The sequence below is a fragment of the Musca autumnalis genome, unplaced genomic scaffold (assembly GCF_047663935.1).
Source record: "Musca autumnalis isolate F117 unplaced genomic scaffold, ASM4766393v1 scaffold_3, whole genome shotgun sequence".
Lineage (NCBI taxonomy): Eukaryota > Metazoa > Arthropoda > Insecta > Diptera > Muscidae > Musca > Musca autumnalis.
The window spans coordinates 86,608,832-86,630,281 of NW_027411866.1; the positions used below are offsets into that span (position 1 = coordinate 86,608,832).

General features: G+C 37.2%; 1 protein-coding gene across 1 annotated transcript in view; it reads left to right on the forward strand.

Annotated features, from left to right (window-relative positions):
• Window positions 1-21,450, forward strand: part of spri (Src homology 2 domain-containing protein sprint) — a 613,225-nt gene that overhangs the window by 33,413 nt on the left and 558,362 nt on the right. The window contains exon 2 of the mRNA XM_073972426.1: window positions 20,414-20,520. Coding sequence (XP_073828527.1) covers window positions 20,495-20,520 — 26 coding nt within the window. The 5' untranslated portion in view covers window positions 20,414-20,494. The remainder of the gene's footprint in view (window positions 1-20,413; window positions 20,521-21,450) is intronic.

The window sequence follows — 21,450 nt, forward strand, 5'->3', positions numbered from 1 at the left end:
AGCGAATCATGAAATATTCTGAAGTAATATAGATTATTTGGGTGTGGTTTTTAGTTGACCTTTGATCTTAAAGTTTTTCTTTCAATCTATTGTTCGCCTCAAGGTCCTTATAATAAAACAAACATTTATTTTGTGTTATATTTGTATTTATGTCCGATATTTCGATATAAAACAAAATAAATGTTTGTACCAAACAAAACTAAAAGAATACAACAAAATGACAAGAAGCGCCAAACGGAACTCCTGGAAGCTTTTTTGTGAACAGGTAGATAGCGTGAATGACGTCTCTAAAATTAAAAAGTTTCTATCTAAAACTCACTCACAACCCGAGCTTATGGTTGATGAGACGGGTAAAAAGATGGAAACTACCGAGGAAGCTCTTACCCTTCTGATGAGAACGCACTTCCCGTCGAGTACTACGGCACACACAGTGCCACCGATGGAGATAGCTTATGCATCAGAAGAAGCACCAAAAATCAACAAATTGATGATTAAAGAAGCAATAATGAGCTTCTCACCATACAAAGCAGCGGGACTAGACCATATTTTCCCAGCCTTACTTCAAAGGGAAGTGGACTATATTTCTTCCAATCTGGTCGAGATTTTCAATGCTTGCTTAAACTTTGCGTATACTCCATTGGCCTGGAAAGAGGCAGGGTAGTATTCATTCCCAAGCCTGTCAAGTCAAATTATGCAATACCAAAATCTTATCGTCCGATAAGTTTAACTTCATTCTTACTCAAAACAATGGAACGGACGGTCGACACCATGAAAAAGAGTAATATCCCTAACGATATGCTCAAGTACAAACAACATGCATACGTAAAAGGTAGATCAGTGAAACCGCTTTACATGAGGTAGTACACCACATAGAGAGAACCTTCGAGATGAAGTTGTATACTCTCGCAGTTTGCATCGACATCGAAGGAGCGTTCAACAACGTCAGCACCGAAACGCTAATCCACTCCTTAGACGAGTTTCAGGTAACTGGATAGACCACATGCTAATGAATAGATGGATAAGCTGCGCGCTACAAGACGTAACAAAAAGAGACAAAGTTGGTCAGGGGACGCCACAGGGAGTAATACTATCACCTCTCCTATGGGTTACCACCATAAATAGTCTACTAAGGATCTTAACCGAAGAAGGATTTGAACCCATCTGCTATACAGACGACGTTATAATACTCCTTAAGGGAAAGAATCCAAATAATAGCATACAACTGGGCTAGACCGAGAGGTCTTAATGTCAACCCGGAAAAAACAGAATTTTGTCTATTCACTAGGAAAACGAAAATAGGAGCTTACGAAGAACCCGTTTTCCTAGATAAGATGATAAACATTTCTCCAACAATTAAGTACCTGCGAGTAATTCTAGACAGGAAACTTAAATGGAGAGACCATATTCAGGAAAGGGCAAATAAAGCCCACAGATGTTGGTCAACCTGCAGAAGGGCTATAGGCTCAAAATGGGGTTTCGATCCTAGGATGACACACTGGTTATACAGAAGCGTAATTAGACCGAATCTAACTTACGCTTCTGTGGTATGGTGGACAGCTACGGACAAGAAATGCAACGTAAAAGTACTGCAAAAAGTCCAAAGAACGTGCTGCTTAAGTATTAGCGGGGCAATGAGGACTACACCAACTAGGGCTTTACAGACAATTTTATTTGTCCACCCAATAGAAATTCAGGTAAGGTATGAGGCAGCCATCGCAGCTATAAGACTTAAGTCGATGAGCGAGTGGATCGTAAGAGACCACCAAACATACCACCAAAGCATATTACAGGTTACAACGGGTGAGTCAATAGATCATATTGTATCAGACCGTATACCTGAAACAATTGAATCCGCCTTGTGTGAAATTTTAATACCAGACAGGGACATGTGGATCGATGGAACCCTGGAACGGATGCCAACTGAAAGCTGTGGTTTCACAGATGGGGCCGTTCTAGGGGGGAGAACGGGTCTGGGTCTATATATCGAAGACCAGGAAACTAGAATCTCCCTTCGACTGCCGGATCATAATACGATCCTACAGGCCGAAATCCGAGCGATCACAGAGTGTCTGAACTGGTTTAAAGCTAACAGAAGGCCAATCACTGTAAACATCCTAACGGACAGTAAAGCAGCAATTAAAGCAATAACAAGCAAGACGGTGAAATCAAAAACTGTCCTGCAGTGTAAAAAATCAATCAACGACTACTCCCACCATGGTGGTGTGGCCACTATTTTTTGTCAGTCATCAGGAAACCACAAACTATTTTGTGGTTGCCGGACAGTTTGACATTTATCGATATTTCCGAAAAATCGATAGTCAAAGCTGATCGTGTTTACCCCGCGTTAGTCGTAGTTGCTTATTGCGTGTACTGAAACCGAATTAGCTTACATTTTCCAAATCACATTTAGGTTAGGTTAGGTTGAAAAGAGGGGCGCCACATGCTCGTATGGGGCATACACTTAAGCCAGTATAGGCCTGTTGTGCGCTCTAATTTCGGAAGCCTAAGGGGAATAAATTTTTTATTGCTTAATTTACTAAAAGAAAATAAATTTATCAGTTAAGAAATTCTGTGCCATTAACATAATCTCTTAACTTTTTGAACTCTGTATGGGCGTTTTCTGCCCATGCTTTTAACCCTAGACGCGCCGTTTTTAAAGGCTTAGCATTATCTAGGCTTATCGTTATCTCGTTACCCCTAATCCCTTTATGTCCTAGTACCCATATAATGTTAACAGAACCATGGTGGGAGTAGTCGTTGATTGATTTTTTACACTGCAGGACAGTTTTTGATTTCACCGTCTTGCTTGTTATTGCTTTAATTGCTGCTTTACTGTCCGTTAGGATGTTTACAGTGATTGGCCTTCTGTTAGCTTTAAACCAGTTCAGACACTCTGTGATCGCTCGGATTTCGGCCTGTAGGATCGTATTATGATCCGGCAGTCGAAGGGAGATTCTAGTTTCCTGGTCTTCGATATATAGACCCAGACCCGTTCTCCCCCCTAGAACGGCCCCATCTGTGAAACCACAGCTTTCAGTTGGCATCCGTTCCAGGGTTCCATAGATCCACATGTCCCTGTCTGGTATTAAAATTCCACACAAGGCGGATTCAATTGTTTCAGGTATACGGTCTGATACAATATGATCTATTGACTCACCCGTTGTAACCTGTAATATGCTTTGGTGGTATGTTTGGTGGTCTCTTACGATCCACTCGCTCATCGACTTAAGTCTTATAGCTGCGATGGCTGCCTCATACCTTACCTGAATTTCTATTGGGTGGACAAATAAAATTGTCTGTAAAGCCCTAGTTGGTGTAGTCCTCATTGCCTTGCTAATACTTAAGCAGCACGTTCTTTGGACTTTTTGCAGTACTTTTACGTTGCATTTCTTGTCCGTAGCTGTCCACCATACCACAGAAGCGTAAGTTAGATTCTGTCTAATTACGCTTCTGTATAATCAGTGTGTCATCCTAGGATTGAAACCCCATTTTGAGCCTATAGCCCTTCTGCAGGTTGACCAACATCTGTGGGCTTTATTAGCCCTTTCCTGAATATGGTCTCTCCATTTAAGTTTCCTGTCTAGAATTACTCCCAGGTACTTAATTGTTGGAGAAATGTTTATCATCTTATCTAGGAAAACGGGTTCTTCGTAAGCTCCTATTTTCGTTTTCCTAGTGAATAGACAAAATTCTGTTTTTTCCGGGTTGACATTAAGACCTCTCGGTCTAGCCCAGTTGTATGCTATTATTTGGATTCTTTCCCTTAAGTCGTCTGCATAGCAGATGGGTTCAAATCCTTCTTCGGTTAAGATCCTTAGTAGACTATTTATGGTGGTAACCCATAGGAGAGGTGATAGTATTACTCCCTGTGGCGTCCCCTGACCAACTTTGTCTCTTTTTGTTACGTCTTGTAGCGCGCAGCTTATCCATCTATTCATTAGCATGTGGTCTATCCAGTTACCTGAAACTCGTCTAAGGAGTGGATTAGCGTTTCGGTGCTGACGTTGTTGAACGCTCCTTCGATGTCGATGCAAACTGCGAGAGTATACAACTTCATCTCGAAGGTTCTCTCTATGTGGTGTACTACCTCATGTAATGCGGTTTCACTGATTTACCTTTTACGTATGCATGTTGTTTGTACTTGAGCATATAGTTAGGGATATTACTCTTTTTCATGGTGTCGACCGTCCGTTCCATTGTTTTGAGTAAGAATGAAGTTAAACTTATCGGACGATAAGATTTTGGTATTGCATAATTTGACTTGACAGGCTTGGGAATGAATACTACCCTTGCCTCTTTCCAGGCCAATGGAGTATACGCAAAGTTTAAGCAAGCATTGAAAATCTCGACCAGATTGGACGAAATATAGTCCACTTCCCTTTGAAGTAAGGCTGGGAAAATATGGTCTAGTCCCGCTGCTTTGTATGGTGAGAAGCTCATTATTGCTTGTTTAATCATCAATTTGTTGATTTTTGGTGCTTCTTCTGATGCATAAGCTATCTCCATCGGTGACACTGTGTGTGCCGTAGTACTCGACGGGAAGTGCGTTCTCATCAGAAGGGTAAGAGCTTCCTCGGTTGTTTCCATCTTTTTACCCGTCTCATCAACCATAAGCTCGGGTTGTGAGTGAGTTTTAGATAGAAAATTTTTAATTTTAGAGACGTCATTCACGCTATCTACCTGTTCACAAAAAAGCTTCCAGGAGTTCCGTTTGGCGCTTCTTGTCATTTTGTTGTATTCTTTTAGTTTTGTTTGGTAGTTGTCCCAGAATACGGCTGCTTTTTTACGTTTTGCCCTATTGTAAAGTCTTCGGACCTCTTTTCGTAGGCAGATTTCCTCTCTCGAAGTGGACATCTTTCTTCGAAAGACCTTACTAGAGCCTCTGTTAGTTTGTTGACATTTCTATATATATCTTCTTTGCTTAGGCAAACCTCAACTTCTTGCCCTAGTCTATCTTTAACTTGTTTTCCGAATTTAGCCCAGTTAGTTTTGGATTTATTTCGGAAAGTTATCGGATTCGGCGGTGGCCTTGTTATTTTAAACCTAATATACCTATGGTCAGAGAAGGAGTGTTCCTTTGAAACCCTCCACTCATGTACCTCGTTTATAAGATTTTCTGAACATATTGTTACATCTAATACTTCCTCCCTAACTCTGTTAACAAAGATTGGTGTATTTCCTATGTTAAGGGTTATCAGGTCGTTAGTATTCAATAATTCTAGAAGGGCTTGACCCCTCTTGTTAGTATTAAAACTACCCCACGAAATGTGGTGAGAGTTAGCATCGCTACCTATTAGTACTTCGTTACCTGTTTGCTTGATTTTCCTCACCAGTTGCTGTAGCTCCGACGAAGGTGGTAATGTCGGCGAGTCGAACGGCAGGTAAATTGATGCTGGGTATATATTACCATTTCCTTGCTTCAACACTGTGGCGTCCGAGGTTGACAACTCTGGGGAGAAAAGAAAGCATACGTTTTTATGGCATATAATACAGGTCCTCGGTCGGTTTCCTGTATTAGCGTAAAAGAGTTGGTAATTAATCTTCCTCTTCTGGAAGGCCCTGGGCTTCTTATCAGAGCCCTTGGTACTTCCAGAGGATTCAGCGGTCGCGCTCACCTTCTTCGTGCCCGAGCACTCCTTTTCGTCCTCCGTCGAAGGGTTCTTTGGTCAGTCTCCTTCGCGTGGGTTTTGAGAGGAATTGCTTAGGACATTTGATGGTGGGAAGCTCATTTTCTTCTTACTTGGTTTGGCGGTATTTTCTTCCTCTGGAGATATGATCCTCTTCGCCGCTTCCGAAAAAGTGGAGGGATTGTTGATCTCTTTTGGTGCGGCCCGCTGGATCCTCTTGTTCCTACGTCTCTGGGCTCCAGTCCACCGAACTTTTTTCTCCGTTGTAAGTTTAGATATGCTTTCGCTTACCTCTTCTACCAACTTGTGGACCTCCTCGTTAACGGGCTTCTCCACAACGGTGGTGTTGATTTTGCAACTGCTGTCTGATTCGGAGTCAGGGTCGCTCCCATCCTCGGATGACTGGGTCCAGATTAAACTCTCTCTTCGCTTCCCCTTCTCCTCATCTTTTTTACATTTCGGTTGCGTGCTTGTAGCAGTACCGTCGACCACAGATGCCAAGGCACCCACATCTGTGGGAGATGTTTGCTCACGATCGCTTGATGACGACGAGGTGTGACTCGCAGGCAGATCACTATTCCCCGCCGGTACTGGGTTATTTAGGCCCTGCACCGTAACTTTTATTCCTTCTTTGTCCGCCATGTTTGTTTTTTGTTTTAGAGGAACACCCCCGTAGTCAGTTTTTTGTCCGCGGGAACCTCAGAGGTTGCAGAGGTAGGTGGTCGTGCAACTCCACCCTAGACGGGTCATGTCACAAGTGATTTCCCTCTTAAATGGTAGAGTAGCACGACCATCCACCTCCCCCTATCCGCCTGTGGGGACGCGCCCGGTAGGAGAACTGACAAACACCCTCGGGAAATCACATTTAATTGGACAGAATTAAACAAAAAAAAAACAATGATTTCCCCATGTATGACAGTAAATGCAATGTATACGTTTCCTTTTGCACAATGCGAAAAAGACTTAATACCCTTACCACAAGGTGGTGTAGGGTATAAAAATTGTATATGGACTAGTAAATTTAACAACAACCATAATATAGAGGGTATAATTATATTTGTCTTTCCATCGAAATATTCGTCGGAGAACATATAACGTATATATATTATTGATCAGCTTAAGATTCTATGTCGATATAACCATGTACGTCTGTCCCTCCATCTGTCTTTTGAAATCAAGATACCGCTTTTAATATTTAGATAGACTTCATAATTTGATATTGAAGTTTATATTATTACTGGTTTTAAAATGGGTTATATCGGTTCACGTTTTGATATTGCCCCCTTAGAACGGTACCTCCGGATTTTCGGTATTTTAAAGGTTGTAGCATAAATATACCACTAAAATGGCTAAAAATTGGTATTTATCCACCTGAAATTTGTCAATATAGGTTCACTTCTTCATATAGTATATACTATCTATCTACCAAAAGCCCACCGAAATGGCTGAAAGTTGGTATTTAGTCTTCGTTTGGGATATAAAACTGTCTACTGAAATTTGTCGATATAGCTCCATGTCTTCATATAGTCCCCATAGAACGGTACCTCCCGATTTTCGGTATTTTAAAGTTAGTGTCCTCAATATCTTCGATGGGGGTACAGAACTTTCCACCTGAAATTTGTCGGTACAGGTCAAAGTCTTCATATAGCCCTCATAGTAGGGTACCTTCTATTTTCGGTATTTTAAAGGTTGTAAACACTGAAAGTTGGTAGTTAGTCTTCGTTGGGGTTGCAAAACTTTCCACCATTAATTTGTCGTATAGGTCCACGTCTTCATATAGCCCCCATAGAAGGTACCTGCCGATTTTGAAAGTTTCAGTGTCATTATCAAACCGAAATGGATGGAATTTGGTATTTGTTTTCCAGGCGGGTATAAAATATTCCAGAAGAAAATTCTCAGTATAAGTCCATATCTTCACATAGACCCCATACAAGCGTACCTGCCGACTTTTAGAATAAACAACGATGAAGCCCCATATAAGCTCTGCTAAAGGAATATTCTGTTCATGCAAGGAATAATATGAAGAGCTTAGTACTCTAATAAACGAAACGAAGCTGATTGCTCAATACAGTTCATGGTGGAGGGTATAGAAAGTTCGGCCCGTACTCTGGATATATGCCACAAACATATATAGTAGCGTTCGAATCTTATATTAAATCAAGCTCATGAAACTTTACTTTGTTCTATGTGACAATAGCTAAAACTATTGTCTCATGCAACCTTCAATTAATTTTAGGAATACGCTCATCAATTTGTGCCACATGTGCGGCCGCCTTTTTTGGGGGCTAAAAGTTGGGGTTGGATATCGAAGAACATGAGAGAATACATACAGTTCCGCAATGTTCTACATGCGTGTGAAAACGGACTACCGCTATAAATAAGAATGCAGCCAACATTTTTTATTTACATCGTACAAATGTAATTCCACAACCACCAGCATATATTGTGGGTGATTTCATTCGGCACTGTTTTTGCATTTCGATTTATTTGAGAGTTTTGCATGTGCGATGGTATTTGGTATGCATTAAATGTTCTCTTAGTCGTTGTATACAAATATTTCTTCAGATTTGAGTCTGAAAAATGTAAATATTAATGTACCTTTGTGAGTTCACACTCACCCACGACATAAATCGCAGAGGGGTGGGGTGGTAAATTGCAATAAAAACATATTTGAACTTAAATATTGCCAGAATTTATATTTTGAATGCGTGGCAAATTGTTTGCTCTAACGATGAACATCTGTGTGTGTTTCTTATTGGCGAATTCTGCTCATTGCAGTATTCTTTTAAGGTGTCGAGTTGTTAATGGTTGTTTTACATGTATGATATTATTTATTGATAGGTGAAGTGGAGTATTGTATAATTTGTTGTGGCAAAAGTCAATATCCTGTTAACAATTTCAATTACTTGTTAATAATTTTGGGGGAGACAGTAGCCAATGAGACGGATAGTACCACAAGGAGTAGATATTTTTCGTCGGACACCGACTACGATCCTTTACCATAGAAATATTGACTGTTTTAATAAGAAAAATATTTTTGACATCATTTTATGATATTAAATACATTGTCGTTTTAGCGAAAACGGAGATTTAAAAGCTTCACGGATAAGGGAGCTATATACATTTTATCCCAAAACAAGTAAGAACGGCGTTATGCTTTCGTTTATAAAGAAGACTAAATACCACATTTCAGCAAGTTCGGTAAAACAATGTGGCTAACCTTATGTTCCTTTCCGATTTGTGGCTTAACCTTACATTTTATAGACCTATGCCCAAAGAAAGACTCAAAGAATAATCCATGGGCAACATGACTTTGGTGTAGGATTTTTCGATATATACACTGCATCGACCTAAAATTGGTGCTGACATTTTAAAGTCGGAATTTCGGGGTTTTTTGATTTTTTTTTAATAAACCGGACGCGCAACAGGATAATTTTCCAAACTCATAATAGGATTATATAACTCGTGATTTTACGTCGTTTAATGTATGTATATCTCGTGAGTGTGAACGGAGTAAATGGAGTCTGAAGGCCAAAATTTGATGCGTGAATTTTCTTAAAAAACTATTTTTTGCGTTTGAAAATTGCAAGTGTCATTCAATTTCCTTTGAACCCCGCGTGAATTTAGTTTTTTTACGCGACGGATCTAATGAACCATTCCGCGATCGAACCCATCCACTAAAACCGCGGAAATATATATCTCGGAAATAAGAAAATCAGCAAAAATATATTTATCCCCGTAATAAACAGCGATTTTCTTAAAAAAGTTTTACATAAATGAAATCCTTCATACGCGATTATAATATTTGCGAAAACGCGTGTCATAAATTAAAAGAGATACGCGAGTAATATGGGTCTTTTACTCAAAATAGAATGTGGAGGCACATCCACGGTTCTTGAAGAATCTATTTGAAATAGGTGTATATTAACGTATTTTTGATGGACGCTAATAAAACTGGATGCGCATCAAAATCGTATGCACATTGTGCGACTTTTACCCACTTTAAGGTTTTTGGCATTGTGAGATGCAACTGACGACACACAATGGCCGCTGAGTGAAACATCGAAATATGCATGCATATTGGAAGAGATTGATTCGCTTTAACGAAAATCGGAAGCGCATCAACCGACTTTAACTAATTCGTGAATAACCGGCTTTTTATAATTGTAATTTCAATATTACTCTTAATTTCCTATGCTTAGAATTTATTACAGTAATCAGTTAAGCCTTCGCGATGAAAAACCATATTTCTTGATGAAGTTTTAGCGTACACTAGAGTATGGGATTGGATGGAGTACACTAATTATTGTATGGGATTTTAGCGAAATAGTTGGAGAACTCTCAAATATTTTTTTATATATTAAAATCGAACCAAAAATATATATTTGGAATAATATATTAACAATAAGTGTTATCTCTTTTTTATACCCTCCACCATAGTATGGAGGGTATATTAAGTTTGTTTTTCCGTTTGTAACGCATTGAAATACTCATTTGCGACCCTATAAAGTATATATATTCTTGATCAGGGTAAAATTCTAAGTCGATCTGAGCACGTCCGTCCGTCCGTCCGTCCGTCTGTGGTAATCACTCTAGCATCCTCAAAAATGGAGATAGGACTCTGAAATTTTGGAAAAATGCGTCTTTTGTTTGCAGGCAGGTCAAGTTCGATGATGGGCTATATCGGTCCACGTTTTGGTATAGCCCCCATATAACGGTACCCCCCGATTTACGGTATTTTGACGTTTTTAGCTACATTTTCAGACCGATTTGGCTATAATTTGACATTTAGGGTTCTTAAGTGGCAATAAACATATATAACAAAACTTGTGGACATAGGTCCACGTTTTGGTATAGCCCCCATATAACGGTACCCCCCGATTTGCGGTATTTTGACGTTTTTAGCTACATTTTTTGACCGATTTAGCTATAATATGACATTTAGGGTTCTTAAGTATCAATAAACTTATATAACAAAAGTTGTGGACATAGGTCCACGTTTTGGTATAGCCCCCATATAACGGTACCCCCCGATTTACGGTATTTTGAGTATTTTGACGGTTCTAGCTACATTTTCAGACCGATTTGGCTATAATTTAACATTTAGGGTTCTTAAGTGTCAATAAACAAATATAACAAAACTTTTGGACATAGGTCCACGTTTTGGTATAGCCCCCATATAACGGTACCCCCCGATTTGCGGTATTTTGACGTTTTTAGCTACATTTTTAGACCGATTTAGCTATAATTTGACATTTAGGGTTCTTAAGTATCAATAAACATATATAACAAAAGTTGTGGACATAGGTCCACGTTTTGGTATAGCCCCCATGTAACGGTACCCCCCGATATACGGTATTTTGACGTTTTTAGCTACATTATCAGACCGATGTAGCTATAATTTGACATTTAGGGTTCCTAAGTGTTAATAAACTTATATATTAGTAGTTGTGGACATAGGTCCACGTTTTGGTATAGCCCCCATATAACGATACCCCCCGATTTGCGGTATTTTGACGTTTTTAGCTACATTATCAGACCGATGTAGCTATAATTTCACATTTAGGGTTCTTAAGTATCAATAAACTTATATAACAAAAGTTGTGGACATAGGTCCACGTTTTGGTATAGCCCCCATATAACGGTACCCCCCGATTTACGGTATTTTGACGGTTTTAGCTAAATTTTCAGACCGACTTAGCTATATTTTGACATTTAGGGTTCTTAAGTGTCATTAAACTTATTTAACAAAAGCTGTGGACATAGGTCCACGTTTTGGTATAGCCCCCATATAACGGTACCCCCCGATTTACGGTATTTTGACGTTTTTAGCTACATTTTCAGACCGATATAGCTATAATTTGACATTTAGGGTTTTTAAGTGTAACTAAACTTATATAACAAAAGTTGTGGACCTAGGTCCACGTTTTGGTATAGCCCCCATATAACTGTACCCCCGATTTACGGCATTTTGACGTTTTTATCTACATTTTCAGACAGATTTAGCTATCAATTGACATTTAGGGTTCTTAAATGTCAATAAACTTATATAACTAGTGGACATAGGTCCATGTTTTGGAATAGCCCCCATATAACTTTACCGCCCGATTTCAGGTATTTTGAGAATTTTACCAACAAGTTTTAACCGAATTATCTGTAATTTGAACATTTGACATTTGAAATTCTTAGTGGTCACCACACCTCTCCACCAAAAATTGTCAAGAAAGCCCCCATATAACGGTACCTCCCGATTTTCAGTAATTTGATGATTTTAGCTACAATATTAAACCGAACTGGCAGTAATTTGACATTTGAAGTTCTTAGCGGTCACAACACCTCTCCATCAAAAATTGTCAACATAGGTCCATGTTCGGATATAGCTCCCATGTAACGGTACCTCCCAATTTTCAGTAATTTGGCAATTTTAGCTACAATTTTTAACAGAACTAACTGTAATTTGACATTTGAAGGTTGTAGTGGTCACCACACATCTGCATCAACAATTTTCAATATAACGATACTTCCCGATTTTCGGTACTTTGAGGATTTTACTTAAAATGTTTAACCGAACGTAGGTCCATGTTTTTGTAGTTTTCTGTAATTTGAAATTTAAAAAATTCTGCAACAAAAATTTTTCATTTAAGTTCATATTTTCGTATAGCCCAGATACCTCCGAACTAGCTGTTAATGACATTTGAAGTTCCCACGTCATGTACCGATTTTCGATATTTTGAGGATTCTAGCTAAATTTTTTAACCGAATTAGGAGTTATTTGACATTAAAGGCTCCCATCAAAAAATGTCATCATAGGCCCATGTTTTATTATAACCCCTATATAACAGTACCTCCCAATTTCTAGCCCACCAAAAATTGTCAACAGTTAGATATAGGCACCATAAAAAAGGGCCTCCCGAATGAAGCATTTTATGTACATTATCTGACATTTTAACGTACTCATAGGACAGGAATGAATATTTTATGGTGGAGGGTATGAAAAGTTCGGCCCGGCCGAACTTAATGCTTTTTTACTTGTTTTTAGCTATAATAGTACGTTTATATATAACCGGATTTAACAAACCCACTGGATTTTAAATGTCAATTCCATTACATATACATACGTCAAACAAATCCTCACAAAGAAGGTTAACCCTGCAAAAGGCTATAATATAAACATGGCCTAAGATGCAATTTATAAAGCCAAAGTTTATAATTTTGGATTCATATTTTTTACGCGTTATCTAGAATCTGTACGTATTTCTAATTTATTTTTTTAGAGGTTTATTCGGGCTCTGATGTAGTATAATTTAGATTTGCTCCCAGATTTTTTTAAATTTTTTTCTGATTTTCCGCGAAAATAAAAACAAGTTTTAGAAATAATGGTGCATCAACGGATTGATATCAAATGCTGTTACTGATATATGCATACATTTTCTCAATGCAACAAATAAGTAATTTTAAAATATTTTTTCCTTATAAGAGAATAAAAACCGATATAACTTTTGCGCGCATCGGTCAATTTTGTGAACGCGAACAGATTTGAAACCAGAATTTTTTCCTAAACCTTAACCTTAATTTTTCTCAATATTTCGGGAGGTACTATTATATGGGGGCTATATCAAAACATGGACCTTTGTTGACGGTTTTTGGTGCAAAACTTTCGGGTCCCTTGAAAACATGAAATGTCACATTACCGCTAGTTCGGTTAAAAATTGTGGTTAAAATCCTAAAAATACCGAGAATCGGGAGGTACCGTTATATGGGTGCTATACCAAAATATGGCGATTCGGTCTGAAAATGTGACTAAAAACGTCAAAATACCTGAAGTTGGTACCGTTATATGGGTGCTATACCAAAACGTGAATCGATATAGTCCATCATCGAACTTGACCTGTCTGCAAACAAAAGACGCACCTTCCCAAAATTTCAGACGGGCGGATATGCATTAGGGTGGTTTAAACAAATCGATGTGGAATTTTTTTATCCAGCCCCCTAAAATATTTAGTTTTGTTGGATTTTAAGATTACCAAAGTTTGAGCTTAATCGGAATATGTTAACACGTGCCACTGGGGCCTCAAATTTTCCATAGTAATTTGTATGGGGCAAAAGTTGAATTTTAACGAAATTGCTCTAAGCGCCAAATTTATTGTCCAATCGAAAAGAAAATTTTACCAGTTCTTTCTGTGGCTAAACAAGTAATCCTACAACAAATTTTGAATTTTGTAGTTCTATTTCTAAATGCGGTACAATAAAGAACTCTTTCCAAAATTTACCTAAATAGCAACAACTTAATAACTTGACGTACAAAAATGGAAGCGAAAATGGTACTATGCTTTTCTATAATGATCGGTTTTTATTATTGTACCACGTGGGTAAATCTTTTTTATTTAATTTTGTTATTCATACGAGGGCAGTTCGGAAACTTCTTAGCCAAGCACAAAAAGCGCGGTATAGACAGAAAAAAATAAGTGTTTTGGGAACTTCCATCTCTGTTATGAACAACTCCTTCATATAGAAACAGGTGATCAAAAAAGACGCATCCGCAATTTGTTTACAATGGAAAAATTAGAAATGCGTGCTGTCATTAAATATTTACATAAAAAAGGTTTATCGGGACAAGAAATTCATAATGATATGGTGAATGTGTTAGGTGAAAGTGCTCGTTCATATGCAACAGTAAAAAATTGGGTTGCTGAATTTAAACGTGGCCGTACAAGCATTGAAGATGAACCACGTAGTGGACGTCCAAAAACAGCAACAACAACAGAAATTGTAGCCAAAGTGCATGATATGGTATTAAATGATCGACGAATAAAAGTGCGTGAAATTGGTAATACCATGGGCATCTCAAATGATCGAGTCCATTTAATTTTGCATGAAAAACTACAGATGAAAAAGCTTTCTGCAAGTAGGGTGCCGCATTTGTTAACAGTCGATCAAAAACGCATAAGAATGAACATTTCTCAAGCTTGTTTGTAAAGTTTTTTAAACGAAATAAAATGGATTTTAAGCGTCGTTTCATAACTGTTGATGAGACATGGATCCATCACTATACTCCAGATACAAAAGAACAATCCAAACAATGGAGGAAGTGCCCCAAAGAAGTCAAAAACAATTCAATCGGCTGGTAAGGTTATGGCAACGGTTTTTTGGGACTTCAAATGTATTTTATTGATTGACTATCTGCAAAAGGGTAAAACAATAAATTCAGAGTACTATTGCAACCTTTTGGATCAATTAAATGTACAAATTCGAGAAAACGTCCTGGCTTACAACACAAAAAAATAATTTTCATCAAGACAACGCACCAGCGCACAAGAGTGTTTTAACAATGGCTAAAATCAACGAATTAAAGTACGAGTTGCTTGACCACCCACCTTATTCTCCTGATTTAGCTCCCAGTGACTTTTACTTGTTCCCAAATCTACAAAAATTCCTTGCTGGCAAGCGTTTTACCTAAAATGAAGATGCAATTGCAGTTGTAAACCACTATTTTGAAGACCTTGAGGAAAACTATTTTAATCAAGGGATAGAATTGCTAGAAAAGCGTTGGACTAAGTGTATTGAAGTTTCAGGAGATTGTATTGAAAAATAAAAATATTTTTGAAAAACTAACTATTCTCTTTCATTGATAGGCTAAGAAGTTTCCGAACCGCCCTCGTATACAGCGATATTATGTTTTCCGTGGATAAGTCCATGCTTCTTTATTTTTTTTTTCCATACGGGCAAAATGTGCCTCATCGAAAAAATGGTTTTAGACCCCATTTAGGTTTGGATGAAATCTGTTTCAGACAATTTGGAGTCGATTTAGCAATGTCCGTCCATCTGTCTGTCTTGCTGCAGCGCACGATAACTCTCGAACGGATGAACTGATTTGGTTCAAAATTTTGCCTGTTTTTCGAGGGCAAGTTCGTGCTTCCTGATATAGTGGTACCTCTAAGATATACGGTGACGAACTGAAATGCCTGGAGGGCGCGATATCTATCAAAATGTAATTACTCCCAAAATAAGATGACTGTTCCAGAACCTGCAAGAATCTGCAAATTTTTACAACGATAACAAGTTTTTCTTTATGTTATAGAAAAATTGGAAAAATTAGTATATTCTTGCAGTTCTGGAAGAGACCAAAGATCCACATACAAAATGGACTATGTCGGTGCAATCCAAATATATTTTTGTCGGGAAGTCCATACGACCAAAAAGGGAATACAACATTCCTACAGAGAATTGTGGGTACAGACCATGAAGGAAACAACAAAAATGTGAATACATTCACAGAAAACGCAATTATAGTAAATTGGTGGGTCAAAAGATTTGTTCTCTTTGTTACGGTCGTTCTTGGCAATCGTGTTGTATGTGTGTAAATTTCCAAAAAAATTTCAACACCACCGTGCCAAGCGTGAATTCTACACCATAGTTACAAGTTTTGATATAGCCTCCGTGAGAATGTATACTATTTGGACGGTTTTATCTTATTTTTCATACAAAAATAGGAATAGTTTCTCATTTAAGGTTCCAAGGAGACGATAAATTGGCGCCATATGTCCACATTTTGGTATATCCCCCATATCACGGTACCTCACGATTTTAGCTACTTTGGACTACTTTAGCTAACTTTTTCTACCAATTTGCAACTTACGGTTTTTAGTTCTTAAAGAACTTATCCAAAAAATTGTAGGCATACGTACATTTATAATAATGGTTCCTCCCTATCGATGTTGCTCTAATTTCTTACGGCAGGTTCTCAGATTGGAAGGAGAACGACCAGTGATTCTTTAATTTCGCACAGTGTGTTTTCAGATTGGAAGGTAAACGTTACTGCCCGATGTGAAGACTTTTTTTCACGTCGACTCCATTTCCTTTCACGGATTTCTGTAACAATTGATTTGATGTCAATTTCTGAAAGATTGCAGCTTGTTAGCGAGCTCATTACATGTAATACGAATGATCATGAAATCGACGTATATTTTCGAGAGCAGATGATCGGGAAGCGCTGTGATCGGTGTTCGGGTCCAGATGAGAACGCGATGTATTCGGCGTTCGGGTGTGGATGATCGAGAACAGTTAGTCTAGGGCTATGGTGTAGTCCCAGTAGAACTGCAGACCCGAAGGACCTGTAGAACTCTTGATCCGAAGGACCTGTGGAACTCCTGGTCCGAAGGGCTTGTGGAATTTCTGACACGAAGGCCTCTAGGTAGCGGTTATTGTTTTTGTCACGTTACAGTATTCAGTTCTAAACAAGTAAAAATCGTTAAGTTGGGCAGGGCAGAACTTTTTATACCCTCCACCATAAAATATTCTTAACTAACATGGAATAATTAGTTTCATTCCTGTACACAAGATTTGAAAACTCAATTTTTAAAATTTGACAATAGATGGAGTTAAGCTCTGTTGTTACGATATCATAAAAACATTATGTTAAGTAGTTAACTATTTCAGGCGATTTTAACCGCTAAGTTCATACTCAATGAACTGGAAACTGCTATGGAATACAATCCTGAGTCCAACTTTTTACTTTCCTACAATTTGTATAAGTCGAATTGCGCTTTAATAGGGATTTTATCATTAACATACCCCTGTTGTTGGTAAAATTTGTATATACTTTGTTTCATATACATTTGTGCATTATGCATCTTTTCCAGTCTTTACAGTTCTATGTCTTTGGAAATTTTACATACCATTCCACCACCGTGGTACCAAAAAAAATGTCTAAATTATCCTTTATATAAGGTCTATACCAAAACGTGGATCTATGTTGACGATATTTAGTGATGAAGTTTCGTGACCTATGAGAACCGCAAATGTTAAATTACAACTAGCTCGCTTAAAAATTGTAGCTAAAATCCTCAAAATACCGACAATCGGGGATAACGTTATATGGGGGCAATACCAAAACATGGACCTATATTGACGATTTCAGGTGGAGAACTTTTGAGTCCACTAAGAACCTCAATTGCCAAATTATAGCTATTTCGCTTAAACATTGTAGCGAAATCTTTAAAATACCGAAAATCGGGAGGAACCTTTATATGGGAACTATACCAAAACGTGGACCATGTTGACGATTTTAGATGGAGAACTTTCGTGTCTACTGAGAACTTTAAATGTCAAATTACAGCTAGTTCGGTTGAAAAAAGTGACTACAATCCTCAAAATACCGAAAATCGGGAGTTATATGGGGGCTATATCAAAACCTGGACCTTCGTTGATGGTTTTAGGTGAAGAACTTTAGTGTCCGTTGAGAACCTTAAATGCCAAATTACAGCTAGTTCGGTTAAAAATTGTGGCTACAATCTTTAACCGAACTAGCTGTAATCCGAAATCGGGAGGTACCGTTATATGGGGTCTATTCGAAAATAAGAACCTATGTTGAAGATTGTGGATGGAGAACTTTTGTGTTCACTGAAAACCTTAAATGTCAAATTACAGCTAGTTCGGCTACAAATTGTGGCTACAATCCTCAAAATCAATACCCAAAATCGGGAGGCACTATTATATGGGGGCTATATCAAAATATGGACCTATGTTGACGGTTTTTGGTGCAAAACTGTCGGGTCCTTTGAAAACCTGACATGTCATATTACAGCTAGTTCGGTTAAAAATTGTGGTTAAAATCCTCAAAATACCGAGAATCGGGATGTACCGTTATGGGGGCTATACCAAAACGTGGATCGATATAGCCCATCATCGAACTTGACCTGCCTGCAAACAAAAGACGCACCTTCCCAAAATTACAGCGTCCTATCTCAATACATATGGGACATATGGGTGGTTTTAAAAAGTCGATGTCGAATTTTTTTGTCCGGCACTCCCCCTAAAATGTTTAGTTTTGTTGGATTTTAAGATTACCAAAGTTTGAGCTGAATCGGAATATGTTAACACGTGCCACTGGGGCCTCAAAGTTTCCATAGTAATTTGTATGGCGCAAAAGGTGAATTTTAACGAAATTGCTTTTAACGCCAAATTTATTGTCCAATAGAAAATTTTACCAGTTCTTTCAGTGGCCAAACAAGTAATCCTTCAAAAAATATCAATTTTGTAGTTCTATTTCTAAATGCGGTATAATATAGAACTCTTTCTTTACCTAAATAGCAACAACTTAATAACTTGAGGTACAAAAACGGAAGCGAAAATGGTACCGTCATTGCTTTTCTATAATGATCGGTTATTGTTATTGTACCACGTGGGTAAATCTTTTTTCTTCATATATTTAATTTTGTTATTCATATATCTAATGTCGACGAAATAAATTGTTTCGAAAAAATCTACATTATTACCACAACTATTTGTCATTCTTCATCAATTATGTTCGTGTTTTTACATTATCGTGTGAAACTTTATACGGGGATTACTGAGTGAAATCGGACACTTGTTCAAAATGAGGTTGTTGATTTCACTTATTTTTTGCTGTGGTGATGCTGCTCATCAGCAAAACATTTTAGTATACTTTTAGATTTTTTTGACCAACGGCATCAGAGATATCGCGCCTTAAAAAAGTCGAATTCTGTAAAACTATATGCAAACAAATATTCATAACTTCTTTAATATTGGTCCAATTTAAAAAAAAAATCTTTTTTTTGTATGTTTTGTTAATTTATCAGTTATTTAATAAAATATAGAGAATTGCGAAATGGACTTGTATGCAATGTTCGCGATTTAATATTTAAAATAAATTTTTAACAATGATTGACACCTTCGTTTTTCTTGAAAATTTTTTGAATTAAACTACGATCAATTATAAAAATTTTAATTCCTATTTGGTAGGAATAACTACAGCTCGGCAATTATATAACTGAGCATCCGAGCCAAATAATCTACTATATATTAAAAAGGTATTTTCTTCAGAAGATGATTATTTAAATACGAAATAGGATTTGAATATGAAATATGTAATGTTTAAAACTATCGCGGGCACAAAAGACTTCATTCAGTAATACCCACTAATGCTGGTACACCAATTTCTAAACCATTCTTAAAATCGCTAAATAAAGAAGTTTTTTAAGATGTTTAAGTTAAATTCCTAAAAAAATAACAAAACAAATATTAATTAATCCAACGTGTTAGGTTTTTGGCAAAATAGCATGTTTTGCACAGTGGTATATAGGAAAAATTAAGTGACAAATTTAAAAAATTTAGAAGAAATAGTAATCATTAGAATCCCACTACCAAATTGGACTTAAATTTTTTGTAACTGATCGTAGTTTAATACAAAAAAATTTCAAAGAAATCGAAGTGGTCAATCATTGTTAAAAAATGATTTTAAGTATACAATCGCGAAAATTGCATCCAAGCCCACTGTGCAAATATTTTCTCTATTTTTAATTAAATAGCTGATAAAACAACAAAACATACAAAGAAGATTTTTTAATTGGACCAATATTAAAGAAGTTATGAGTATTTCTTTGCATATTGTTTTTACAGAATTCGACTTTTTCAAGACGCGATATCTCTGGAGCCATTGGTCAAAAAAATCTGAAAGTATACTGAAATGTTTTCTGATAAGCAGCATCGCCATAGCAAATAATAAATGAAATCAAAAACCTTATTTTGAAAAAGTGTCCGATTTCACTCAGAAACCCCCATGCATATTTTTATAGAAAGTTCAACAAGCATGGATTTATCTTTATATGTCAAATGTTAGAAATAATTAATTTTTCACTTCTCTTTTACTTGGCTAACTCAAGTTTTAACATTTATTATAAGATACATACTGTTATTATTACGTACACTTATAAAATTAGTAAGATCAGACAACTAAAATTTGAAATTATTTTGTTTTCACTTTTCAGAAGGCGTCTCGATAACAACATCAACGACTGTAGTGTAACCAATTAATGTGATCCTAAAAGTATGCAACAATAAACGTCAACATGACAACAGACGAAGTAATATTACGGTAAGTCTCCACAGTCTCCACTTCAAAGAAAAACTTCAAGAAATAAAAATAATTTGCAAATAACAACAATAAACATTTTAACTTGTTACTCTTACAACTCGTAATAAATTTTCTGCCTGAGCACCCTTGGCCTTCTTCAAACAATTTTATTCGTTACCCACAACACAGTCAATGGTGGCTGGGAGATGATGTGTAACTAAATCCAAGTAGCTGCGCTACGTGTTTCAATGTTAGACTCCCTCATCGAGGATTTCAATAAACATAAAATATCAAACATTAAAAATGTAACATTTAACTTTTTGGGGCTTTTCGTTTCGAACAGAATTTTATTAAGGGAGTGTGTCTGTGTCTGGCATTCTTCTCCTTCTATGTTTGCTACTTATAACGATGTTGAAAAACAACAAATAAGTCTGATACTTTTATACATTGCAATGATGATTACCCAAGAAGCAGTCTAGCAGCAAGCAAACATCCGAAAGAGTTCTGGTAACAATAAAGACGAATGCAAAGACGTTGTTAGTTGTAGTTTCAATGGCTCGGTATTATCCCTGGTAAACCTCAAATAGCTGCGGCTTTACAAATCCTCTTTTTTAAATTGTTCTCCTCCACAATCACCATAAACAAATGAGCCCCTCACTCTTTTGGGGTTAGGATTCTGGTAGCAACTTCCTGTAAATTTGCAAAAAAAAGCGCTTGCATTCAACAGAACAGTGGTTTCAGACACACTTTTGGATGGTTGACACACTAGTGCCTGGGTTTAATAAGTTCCCTTCGAACGAAAGCTTCGGCAGTCCTGAAATTTGTTGTTATCTAATTTAAACATGTACTAGTTTCGTTGGCTTTATCCATAGTAATTTGGTGTTAGTTGGTTTTCATTCACTGAAAGGAATGCAGCATCTTAACGGTTGTTGGTCGAAACTAATCCAATCT